This window comes from Bombina bombina, chromosome 4 (genome assembly GCF_027579735.1).
Source record: "Bombina bombina isolate aBomBom1 chromosome 4, aBomBom1.pri, whole genome shotgun sequence".
Classification (NCBI taxonomy): domain Eukaryota; kingdom Metazoa; phylum Chordata; class Amphibia; order Anura; family Bombinatoridae; genus Bombina; species Bombina bombina.
This window is the reverse complement of record NC_069502.1, coordinates 822,042,437-822,055,862: the sequence shown is the minus strand read 5'-3', so window position 1 is coordinate 822,055,862 and position 13,426 is coordinate 822,042,437. Positions and strand designations below refer to the sequence as shown.

At 40.5% G+C, this 13,426-nt stretch overlaps 1 protein-coding gene across 1 annotated transcript in view; it reads right to left on the bottom strand.

Annotated features, from left to right (window-relative positions):
* The window catches only part of LOC128657115 (zinc finger protein OZF-like), a 95,652-nt gene that overhangs the window by 9,421 nt on the left and 72,805 nt on the right, over window positions 1–13,426 (bottom strand). The window contains exon 7 of the mRNA XM_053711364.1: window positions 5,053–5,160. Coding sequence (XP_053567339.1) covers window positions 5,053–5,160 — 108 coding nt within the window. The remainder of the gene's footprint in view (window positions 1–5,052; window positions 5,161–13,426) is intronic.

Genomic DNA, 13,426 nt, shown 5'->3' with positions numbered 1-13,426 from the left:
AGAATATTCCTACCTTAATTCCGATTGGCTGATAGAATCCTATCAGCCAATCGGAATTCGAGGGACGCCATCTTGGATGACGTCCCTTAAAGGAACCGTCATTCGTCGGGAGACACCGGAAGAAGAGGATGGATCCGCGTCGGCTGCTTCAAGATGGACCCGCTCCGCACCGGATGGAAGAAGATTGAAGATGCCGCTTGGAAGAAGATGTTTGCCGGTCCGGATGTCCTCTTCTTGCCGGATAGGAGGAAGACTTTGGAACCTCTTCTGGACCTCTTCAGCACCGGATGCCAGGACGGATCGGTGAACCTGGATGGTGAAGACAAGGTAGGAAGATCTTCAGGGGCTAGTGTTAGGTTTATTTAAGGGGGGTTTGGCTTAGATTAGGGGTATGTGGGTGGTGGGTTGTAATGTTGGGGGGGGGTATTGTATGTTTTTTTTTACAGGCAAAAGAGCTGATTTTCTTGGGGCATGCCCCGCAAAGGGCCCTGTTCAGGGCTGGTAAGGTAAAAGAGCTTTTAACTCTATTAATTTAGAATAGGGTAGGGAATTTTTTTATTTTGGGGGTCTTTGTTATTTTATTAGGGGGCTTAGAGTAGGTGTAATTAGTTTAAAATTGTTGTAATATTTTTCTGATGTTTGTAAATATTTTTTTATTTTTTGTAACTTAGTTCTTTTTTATTTTTTGTACTTTAGTTAGTTTATGTAATTGTAGTTATTTGTAGCTATTGTATTTAATTTATTTATTGATAGTGTAGTGTTAGGTTTTATTGTAGGTAATTGTAGGTATTTTATTTAATTAATTTATTGATAGGGTAGTGTTAGGTTTAATTATAACTTAGGTTAGGATTTATTTTACAGGTAATTTTGTTATTATTTTAACTAGGTAGCTATTAAATAGTTCTTAACTATTTAATAGCTATTGTACCTGGTTAAAATAATTACAAAGTTGCCTGTAAAATAAATATTATTCCTAAAATAGCTACAATGTAATTATAATTTATATTGTAGCTATATTAGGATTTCTTTTACAGGTAAGTATTTAGCTTTAAATAGGAATAATTTATTTAATAAGAGATAATTAATTTCGTTAGATGTAAATTATATTTAAGTTAGGGGGGTGTTAGTGTTAGTGTTAGACTTAGCTTTAGGGGTTAATCCATTTATTAGAATAGCGGTGAGCTCCGGTCGTCAGATTAGGGGTTAATAATTGAAGTTAGGTGTCGGCGATGTTAGGGAGGGCAGATTAGGGGTTAATACTATTTATGATAGGGTTAGTGAGGCGGATTAGGGGTTAATAACTTTATTATAGTAGCGGTGCGGTCCGCTCGGCAGATTAGGGGTTAATAAGTGTAGGCAGGTGTCGGCGACGTTGAGGGGGGCAGATTAGGGGTTAATAAATATAATATAGGGGTCGGCGGTGTTAGGGGCAGCAGATTAGGGGTACATAAGGATAACGTAGGTGGCGGCGCTTTGCGGTCGGCAGATTAGGGGTTAATAATATAATGCAGGGGTCAGCGATAGCGGGGGCGGCAGATTAGGGGTTAATAAGTGTAAGGTTAGGGGTGTTTAGACTCGGGGTACATGTTAGAGTGTTAGGTGCAGACGTAGGAAGTGTTTCCCCATAGGAAACAATGGGGCTGCGTTAGGAGCTGAACGCGGCTTTTTTGCAGGTGTTAGGTTTTTTTTCAGCTCAAACAGCCCCATTGTTTCCTATGGGAGAATCGTGCACGAGCACGTTTTTGAGGCTGGCCACGTCCGTAAGCAACTCTGGTATCGAGAGTTGCATTTGCGGTAAAAATGCTCTACGCTCCTATTTTGGAGCCTAACGCAGCATTTTTTTGAACTCTCGATACCAGAGTTAATTTTATGGTGCGGCCAGAAAAAAGCCCGCGTAGCTAACGCACCCCCTTGGCCGCCAAACTCCAAATCTAGCTGTCAGTGTGTTACAGCAGTGCTGGAAAAGCTGTGATCAGAAGCACTGAGATAGAAATGCTTTAGAGTGTGATATCGCAACAGCCAGCTCCTGCAGCTGCCTTGACTGACACAGAAGCTCTGTTAATTGTTAGTGTCACCAACAGTTTTCTGCAGTTGTGCTGCGTGCATCATAGAACACAAGCAGTAGTCAGCTCAGGACAGTAAAGTAGTACAGCCCATGTGCAAGAGGGGGGGGGGGAGGGGGTTAGAAAAATGTAATGTGAGAACATCTGTGGAAACAGTTAAAAAAGCATTAACTCTTTTGCTGCCAAAAACAGTACAAAGCATTACTGTGCACTGCCTGGCTTGAAGCCATCTCCAGAGCAGCTTTCCTTACCTGAAGCCTGCCAGGTTCAGCACTGCATAGATAGCCCAGCACACAGGCAGCAACAGAAAGGATCCAAATCGTGCTTTTAGGCGGCTGGGACAAAAAACAAATTTCTATACACAGGATCACAACCAGAATGCTCAGAGCCTCAGCCTAGCCTAGTTTAAACCCTGAGCTAGCTCCCCACCAGGTATCTTGTGCATTTCTAACTGAACTTGGCGCCTTTCTGTCGGCTCTCTCTTCCCCGCCTACTATGATCATGCTGAAAGAGAGAGCCGGGCGCTGATTGGCTGGGCTCTGGCAGAGGCTATCAATAGACATAGCCTCTATTGAGCTGTAGGTCCTGCGCGATTAAGCACCACTGGGTGGCAGTCTTTTGCAATGCTCCTCTAACACATCCATATTGTGCAAAGGAGGGGCAGCGGAACGGCTCACAGCCTCTCCTTTGCACAATATGGGATCTTGACGCAGATGGCTAATATTGGTAACTTGCTAAGTATATTTTTTTGCATGGCGGTGGAGGGCTGAGAGGGCTGGGGGGGGGGGGGCTGGGGGTACATTAGGATACAAAAATATATACAGGGAGTGCAGAATTATTAGGCAAGTTGTATTTTTGAGGATTAATTTTATTATTGAACAACAACCATGTTTTCAATGAACCCAAAAAACTCATTAATATCAAAGCTGAATATTTTTGGAAGTAGTTTTTAGTTTGTTTTTAGTTTTAGCTATTTTAGGGGGATATCTGTGTGTGCAGGTGACTATTACTGTGCATAATTATTAGGCAACTTAACAAAAAACAAATATATACCCATTTCAATTATTTATTTTTACCAGTGAAACCAATATAACATCTCAATATTCACAAATATACATTTCTGACATTCAAAAACAAAACAAAAACAAATCAGTGACCAATATAGCCACTTTTCTTTGCAAGGACACTCAAAAGCCTGCCATCCATGGATTCTGTCAGTGTTTTGATCTGTTCACCATCAACATTGCGTGCAGCAGCAACCACAGCCTCCCAGACACTGTTCAGAGAGGTGTACTGTTTTCCCTCCTTGTAAATCTCACATTTGATGATGGACCACAGGTTCTCAATGGGGTTCAGATCAGGTGAACAAGGAGGCCATGTCATTAGATTTTCTTCTTTTATACCCTTTCTTGCCAGCCACGTTGTGGAGTACTTGGACGCGTGTGATGGAGCATTGTCCTGCATGAAAATCATGTTTTTCTTGAAGGATGCAGATTTCTTCCTGTACCACTGCATAAAGAAGGTGTCTTCCAGAAACTGGCAGTAGGACTGGGAGTTGAGCTTGACTCCATCCTCAACCCGAAAAGGCCCCACAAGCTCATCTTTGATGATACCAGCCCAAACCAGTACTCCACCTCCACCTTGCTGGCGTCTGAGTCGGACTGGAGCTCTCTGCCCTTTACCAATCCAGCCACGGGCCCATCCATCTGGCCCATCAAGACTCACTCTCATTTCATCAGTCCATAAAACCTTAGAAAAATCAGTCTTGAGATATTTCTTGGCCCAGTCTTGACGTTTCAGCTTGTGTGTCTTGTTCAGTGGTGGTCGTCTTTCAGCCTTTCTTACCTTGGCCATGTCTCTGAGTATTGCACACCTTGTGCTTTTGGGCACTCCAGTGATGTTGCAGCTCTGAAATATGGCCAAACTGGTGGCAAGTGGCATCTTGGCAGCTGCACGCTTGACTTTTCTCAGTTCATGGGCAGTTATTTTGCGCCTTGGTTTTTCCACACGCTTCTTGCGACCCTGTTGACTATTTTGAATGAAACGCTTGATTGTTCGATGATCACGCTTCAGAAGCTTTGCAATTTTAAGAGTGCTGCATCCCTCTGCAAGATATCTCACTATTTTTGACTTTTCTGAGCCTGTCAAGTCCTTCTTTTGACCCAGTTTGCCAAAGGAAAGGAAGTTGCCTAATAATTATGCACACCTGATATAGGGTGTTGATGTCATTAGACCACACCCCTTCTCATTACAGAGATGCACATCACCTAATATGCTTAATTGGTAGTAGGCTTTCGAGCCTATACAGCTTGGAGTAAGACAACATGCATAAAGAGGATGATGTGGTCAAAATACTCATTTGCCTAATAATTCTGCACTCCCTGTATTATAACTTAAAAAATATTATTATTTTTTTAAAATGATAAATAAAGTGTAATTACACACATAGGACAGGGGAGGCGCTGCCTCCCCTGCCAGCACGTCACTGCTCACCTATGTCCTGTGTGCCTCAAACATGTTATACATGTACACTCACCTGTGTCCTATTTCCCGCAGACACATTTCTCACGTACACTCACCTCTGCCCTGCAAGCCTCACATGTGGCACACATACAATATATGGGTCTTGCTTCCCACAGACATGACACACAAACACTCACTTTGCCCTACATCCCTCTGAAGTGTCACACATGTAAACTGCTTTCCTATCCCCTCCTTCCAACAGACATGTCATACATGTACACTCCACTGGTGCTGTTTTCCACAGACACGTCACACACACTCACTGTTCCACAGACACATCACACACACACACACTCACCTATGCACTGTTTTCTACAGACATATAACACACATACAATCACATGTGCCCTACTTCCCTCAGACATGTCACACACATACACTTACCTGCACCCTGCGTCTCACAGAAATGTCACAAACGTACACTCACCTGCACCCTGCATCCCTCAGACATGTCACACACACTCACCTGTACTTATATTGGCACAAATTTCCTGCTCTGCAGCTTCTGGCATATTTCTTAGCCACTGATCTTCAGTTTTTTCCGTGTTACATGAAATCTTAGCATCGTTTTCACCTGGGGAAAAAAAAAAGAATAAATAAATCACTATTTACAATTTCTGTTGTCTCTTATTTTTAAAATAAATAAATAAAGTAAAATATGAAAAATTGTGTAATTTAAGTTAGATACGCCTGAGCCTACATCACTAGCAGTCACATCTGTAAGAAACATTCTATATAATGATATTAGCACAGCAGTAAATGCATGTGTCAAGCAGTAAAGCGAGTTAGATGGGAATTAGTTACTTTACTAGCTGCAAATACAGCCTCATTGTAGCCAATCAGAATTCCTATGTGAGACTTATTACAGGGTTTAAAAATGACATTAATTTCCCATTGGTTATTAAAACATCACTGTAGCCCATTTAATTATGTTAACATGTATTGCCTAAGTGAGAGACTGTACCACAGTGATATGATAGAAACATCCGATCCAATATAAAGGGATTTATACAGTATAGTTCAAGACAAAAGTTTTTTCTATGTGCAGCATTCTGGACAGGACACATTTTCTGAAGGCTCCAGCTGAATCTTTAGTAATCCGCCGATAATTTCATGTTGACAGCAAGAAGAAGGCCATATTCCATAAAAATACAACGGACTTGCTAATCCTGGTCCCATATTTAATCTCTTGACTGTTTATATGAATCTGGGGGCTCAGATCGGAATCTCGAGGCCTAGGGCAGCGGCCCACTGTTAGGCATACACCTCCCCCTGAGAAGAAATGGGTAATCAGTGCTGTTGGAGCAATCGGACTTACTAAAATGTCTTCATTCCCCACATATACCTGGATAGTAAGCTGAAAAACTATAAGAACCTGCCTTGAACTGTCGTTTTCAGAGTACATCTAGCATGTTGGTCATGGCGGGAGACTACCATATACTACAGCCCGATGAACATCTTAGAAAATTTGAACATCTCATGCAAAAATTGATCGATAGAGCTCCATATGATTACCTGATGCAACGCTTTTGTGCAAGCTCAACCGAGACCTCAGAAACAGAGACTCTCACTGATGTGGTATCTCACAACTCTTAATTTCTAACAAAGACCCAGCATGATCATCTGCCATTACAGACAGCCCTCGTGGAGCGTCGTGGCGAGAACTCTGGAGATCCACAGCTTCGTTTCCTAACAAAATCACTGCCGGCAATAGATATTCGGAGGCCATGCTGAACAGCCTCAGGAACTGCCCCTAGCAGAGACCCTGGGACACCGGGCAGAGGGGAGGAGCATAACAGCATATGAGGCAAATAAGGCGACAGGACGAAACAAGATAGAGATGTCTACACAACATTAACAAATCGTCCTCACAGCAAGCTCCGGAAACGCTAAAAAGACTAACTGATGAAAATGCGTACCGTTTATTAAAACTTCCAGGCGAGCATGGGTGGCGGAGATATTTACCTGCCACAGATGGGGACATCTATTGCCTTCATAGCGGTGGACATATACCCAAGTCAGGTGAGGGGTAGTCTGCAGAAGCCCTTCTCAGATAAAATACAGCCGGCTAAGACCATCAGCAAAACTTGCCTGTTCACGTTATACTATAGGCTCTATAGGGGACTAATATCCGTTATTTTTGTTTATATACTGTATATGCCCTACTCTGCATGTCTTAAAGTTTACAGTATTAATCTAAAGACTCTAACGATACAAAACTTTTTGCCTTACTCTATTAATTGAGGATTAATGTTTGTTGGCAGACAGCACATGAGGACAGACCATATAAGTTCAGGTTTGAGATTGTAATGGGAAGAGTTTAAGTATGTTTAATATATTTTATTTTTCAAATGTGATGACCCAAGTTCGTAAGGTCAGTAATGTTTAAATGCACATAATATCCTGTGTAGATGAAGGTTTACTTTTTTTAAATGTTCCATAAGGGTATAGAAAGTAGAGGTACTACTTCTAGTGTTATATGTGTTTATTGATGCCTTGCAGCAAATAAGTTAGACCTGGAAGATTACTTTATGTATAACCCCCTCCCCCCCAGTGCGGCCTGCGGCCGGGGTTCATGATGGGCGGATCAGTTAAGATACTTCACCAGGATAACAACCTAGTTTTTAGACAAATCCCCAAGTTGTGTAAAACCTAACCTTATGATACAAGCAACTTATGGTCTCTTAATCATATTAGAGAGCATCAACATCCTACATAAGAGCATCATTAAAAATAACACAAATATATATATCATTGTGCTGTCTCTACACTGCTGGAATAACTAGAGCCCCCCTCTCTTATGTTAGCACATAAATACTCTCTTGCCAGCCATACAATTAAACTATTAAATCATATAATTTAGAATGATGATCAAAATGAAACACCCTGAAGATACACCATACTTAAGTAGTCTCATAACCCTAGACTTAAAGGGACACTAAACCCAAATTTTTTCTTTCATGATTCAGACAGAGCATGCAATTTTAAGCAACTTTCTTATTTACTCCTATTATCGATGTTTCATCGTTCTCTTGCTATCTTTATTTGAAAAGCAGGAATGTGATGCATAGGAGCAGGCCCATTTTTGATTGAAAACTTGGATTATGCTTGCTTATTGGTGGGTAAATGTAAGCCTCCAATAAGCAAGCAATATCCATGGTGCTGAACCTAAAATGGGCTGGCTGCTAAGATTTACATTCCAGCTTTTAAAATAAAGATAGCAAGAGAACAAAGAAAAAATAATAATAGGAGTAAATTAGATATTGATTAAAATGTCATGCTCTATCTGAATCATGAAAGAAAAGAATTGGGTTTAGTGTCCCTTTAAGTCTAGGGTTATGAGACTACTTAAGCATGGTGTATCTTCAGGGTGTTTCAAAAAAATTGGGTTCAGTATCTCTTGAATAATATATTTTCAAGCATCTCCATCTGCACTATTTATATTTTCCACAGATAATCTTAATTCAAAAGCACAAGGTGTTACCTATATATATAATTCACTTTCAAATTTGAATTCTAATCTTTATCATATTTCCTGCTAAATCTAAGACATATCCCCAAATATGCCCAATATGGATCATATGTGAGTTTGTTAAAGACCCATGAAAGGTATAAAAAGTTATAACTAGGGCCAAATAAGAAATACACTGATTTTAAGAGAGTATTCCTAGGTGCAAAAGTTGACATATGTGATGTATGATATATGTATAGTTAGCACATTGCATCATTATGGAAAACCAATACATTGTATTACTCTTGATGTTTGCTTTGTATATGCAATTCATGACGTGTTCATTTGATTTAAATAAAGCACTTTTGAAAATAAAAAAACAAAAACACTATTTTCTATTTCTTCAATAAAAAAGGAAAAGCAATAGAAATAATGTAAATTAGCAAGTTTAACCATTTCACCACTAAGAAATTTCATACCTTGTGCTGAAGCAGTTTTCAGTCTTTTGTGCTTATTGTATTTAGAATTCAGCCCTACATAAGTTATATAACAATCACCACAATTAACAGGTGAGTTTTCATCTATGTGTTTTATTGGGTGGGAGGTAGTGGCTCTAAAAGTGAGACACACACATACACTCACATGTGCCCTGTGTCCCTTACATGTAACACACGTACATTCACTTGTGCCCTGCGTCCCTTAAGTGTCACAAACGTACACTCACCTGTGCCCTTTTTCCCACAGCCATGTCACACACGTACACTCACCTGCAATAAAAAACAAAACAAACAATCTAAAGAATCACTATTTACAATGTCAATCTTAAAAATTTAAGATTAAAACAAAATGTACAAAATTGTGTAATTTAATATAAATAAACCTGATCCTAGGTCACCAGCTGTCATATATGGAAGAAATTCCATGTAGTGACAGCATATCAGTAAGTACAGAATGTGCCATGTAGTAAAGTAAGTTAGCTGGGATTTAGTGACTTTACTAGCTGCATTGTAGCCAACCAGAATTTCCATGTTTTGTGTATTACACAAGTTTTTTTTTTTTTTAGTTTTAAAAATATAATCAAAAACATTATATGTGCATTGCAAATACACTCACATCACAGTAACACCCCTTATACCTGACATGGAGACAATACAGCACTAGTACTCCAACAGCCCCTATACCTGACATGGGGAAAATCTAGCACTAGTATTCCAACAGCCCATTGACCTGACATGTGGACAGTACAGTAATAGTATTCCAACAGCACCCAATGTTCTCCCCAGGACTTTTTTAGCAGGTGCACCACAGGGCCGATTTTACTGACAACCTGGCAAAAATTGTAGCCAATCTTAAACTACAATTAGCTAATATTGCACAAATGATCTTTAAATACATTCTGTTAGATTATTCAATTAAATTTGGATAGCTGAATATTATAAAATATTAGAAAATATCACACTGCCCCCACCCGGCTGCTTCATAATGCCACCTGGCTGCCAAAAAAAATTCTATGGAGAACACTGAGCACCTATACCTGAAATGGGGATAATACAGTACTAGTATTTCAACAGCCCCTATACCTGAGATGGGGATAATGCAGCACATGTATTCCAACAGCCCATAAACCTGACATGGAGACTGTGACGGACTCCAGATACCCTGAATGGATATCTCCACCAAAATGAGACCTTCTTTGACTCTAGAACCTGTAGCTACAGTGCTGAAAGTGATAATAGCCAGTAGTCCACCCTAATAACCAGACAAGACCAGTATTAAGGTGAAACAAGAACCGGCTTATTAACACAAAACTCACAATATTTACACACAATTGCCATCTGATAAATGCTAATCCCATTAGGAGAACAATACCCCCCTCCAGACAGTCTGGCACCTTCATAGAGGCCATAGGAACCCAGAGATCCCAGCAATCGATAGGATGTTCTTTCGGGGTGACCCTGAGGGAGCAGCAGCTATTCCAGGGTCCAAAAAGCGTCATGATCCGTTACTGGGGACCGGAGCGGTAGCCTGGGAAAGGAACTCAGGAACAGTCCAAGGTGGAGGTGTCAAAAATCCCAGGTTCCTGAGTGAGCTCCCTCACCCCAACCCATGCCCATTGAATGTATGTTAAGTTCTCAAAAGAGCAGAGCTCTGGAGCAAGGGGCTTTCAGAGCAACCTAGGTTAAAGGCCAGCGGGAATCTCTGGCAATCCCACCCAGGAAAAAGTTCCATAAGATTCCGGCTGGGACCCGGTTAGGCAGAAAAACATAATTTATGTAAGAACTTACCTGATAAATTCATTTCTTTCATATTAACAAGAGTCCATGAGCTAGTGACGTATGGGATATACATTCCTACCAGGAGGGGCAAAGTTTCCCAAACCTTAAAATGCCTATAAATACACCCCTCACCACACCCACAAATCAGTTTAACGAATAGCCAAGAAGTGGGGTGATAAGAAACAAAGTGCGAAGCATATAAAATAAGGAATTGGAATAATTGTGCTTTATACAAAAAAAAAAAAAAAATCATAACCACCACAAAAAAGGGTGGGCCTCATGGACTCTTGTTAATATGAAAGAAATGAATTTATCAGGTAAGTTCTTACATAAATTATGTTTTCTTTCATGTAATTAACAAGAGTCCATGAGCTAGTGACGTATGGGATAATGACTACCCAAGATGTGGATCTTTCCACACAAGAGTCACTAGAGAGGGAGGGATAAAATAAAGACAGCCAATTCCTGCTGAAAATAATCCACACCCAAAATAAAGTTTAACGAAAAACATAAGCAGAAGATTCAAACTGAAACCGCTGCCTGAAGAACTTTTCTACCAAAAACTGCTTCAGAAGAAGAAAATACATCAAAATGGTAGAATTTAGTAAAAGTATGCAAAGAGGACCAAGTTGCTGCTTTGCAGATCTGGTCAACCGAAGCTTCATTCCTAAACGCCCAGGAAGTAGATACTGACCTAGTAGAATGAGCTGTAATTCTCTGAGGCGGAATTTTACCCGACTCAACATAGGCAAGATGAATTAAAGATTTCAACCAAGATGCCAAAGAAATGGCAGAAGCTTTCTGGCCTTTCCTAGAACCGGAAAAGATAACAAATAGACTAGAAGTCTTACGCAAAGATTTCGTAGCTTCAACATAATATTTCAAAGCTCTAACAACATCCAAAGAATGCAACGATTTCTCCTTAGAATTCTTAGGATTAGGACATAATGAAGGAACCACAATTTCTCTACTAATGTTGTTGGAATTCACAACTTTAGGTAAAAATTCAAAAGAAGTTCGCAACACCGCCTTATCCTGATGAAAAATCAGAAAAGGAGACTCACAAGAAAGAGCAGATAATTCAGAAACTCTTCTAGCAGAAGAGATGGCCAAAAGGAACAAAACTTTCCAAGAAAGTAATTTAATGTCCAATGAATGCATAGGTTCAAACGGAGGAGCTTGAAGAGCTCCCAGAACCAAATTCAAACTCCAAGGAGGAGAAATTGACTTAATGACAGGTTTTATACGAACCAAAGCTTGTACAAAACAATGAATATCAGGAAGAATAGCAATCTTTCTGTGAAAAAGAACAGAAAGAGCGGAGATTTGTCCTTTCAAAGAACTTGCGGACAAACCCTTATCTAAACCATCCTGAAGAAACTGTAAAATTCTCGGTATTCTAAAAGAATGCCAAGAAAAATGATGAGAAAGACACCAAGAAATATAAGTCTTCCAGACTCTATAATATATCTCTCGAGATACAGATTTACGAGCCTGTAACATAGTATTAATCACGGAGTCAGAGAAACCTCTTTGACCAAGAATCAAGCGTTCAATCTCCATACCTTTAAATTTAAGGATTTCAGATCCGGATGGAAAAAAGGACCTTGCGACAGAAGGTCTGGTCTTAACGGAAGAGTCCATGGTTGGCAAGATGCCATCCGGACAAGATCCGCATACCAAAACCTGTGAGGCCATGCCGGAGCTATTAGCAGAACAAACGAGCATTCCCTCAGAATCTTGGAGATTACTCTTGGAAGAAGAACTAGAGGCGGAAAGATATAGGCAGGATGATACTTCCAAGGAAGTGATAATGCATCCACTGCCTCCGCCTGAGGATCCCGGGATCTGGACAGATACCTGGGAAGTTTCTTGTTTAGATGAGAGGCCATCAGATCTATCTCTGGGAGCCCCCACATTTGAACAATCTGAAGAAATACCTCTGGGTGAAGAGACCATTCGCCCGGATGCAACGTTTGGCGACTGAGATAATCCGCTTCCCAATTGTCTACACCTGGGATATGAACCGCAGAGATTAGACAGGAGCTGGATTCCGCCCAAACCAAAATTCGAGATACTTCTTTCATAGCCAGAGGACTGTGAGTCCCTCCTTGATGATTGATGTATGCCACAGTTGTGACATTGTCTGTCTGAAAACAAATGAACGATTCTCTCTTCAGAAGAGGCCAAAACTGAAGAGCTCTGAAAATTGCACGGAGTTCCAAAATATTGATCGGTAATCTCACCTCCTGAGATTCCCAAACTCCTTGTGCCGTCAGAGATCCCCACACAGCTCCCCAACCTGTGAGACTTGCATCTGTTGAAATTACAGTCCAGGTCGGAAGAACAAAAGAAGCCCCCTGAATTAAACGATGGTGATCTGTCCACCACGTTAGAGAGTGTCGAACAATCGGTTTTAAAGATATTAATTGATATATCTTCGTGTAATCCCTGCACCATTGGTTCAGCATACAGAGCTGAAGAGGTCGCATGTGAAAACGAGCAAAGGGGATCGCGTCCGATGCAGCAGTCATAAGACCTAGAATTTCCATGCATAAGGCTACCGAAGGGAATGATTGAGACTGAAGGTTTCGACAAGCTGTAATCAATTTTAGACGTCTCTTGTCTGTTAAAGACAGAGTCATGGACACTGAATCTATCTGGAAACCCAGAAAGGTTACCCTTGTTTGAGGAATCAAAGAACTTTTTGGTAAATTGATCCTCCAACCATGATCTTGAAGAAACAACACAAGTCGATTCGTATGAGACTCTGCTAAATGTAAAGACTGAGCAAGTACCAAGATATCGTCCAAATAAGGAAATACCACAATACCCTGTTCTCTGATTACAGACAGAAGGGCACCGAGAATCTTTGTGAAAATTCTTGGAGCTGTAGCAAGGCCAAACGGTAGAGCCACAAATTGGTAATGCTTGTCTAGAAAAGAGAATCTCAGGAACTGATAATGATCTGGATGAATCGGAATATGCAGATATGCATCCTGTAAATCTATTGTGGACATATAATTCCCTTGCTGAACAAAAGGCAATATAGTCCTTACAGTTACCATCTTGAACGTTGGTATCCTTACATAACGATTCAATAATTTTAGATC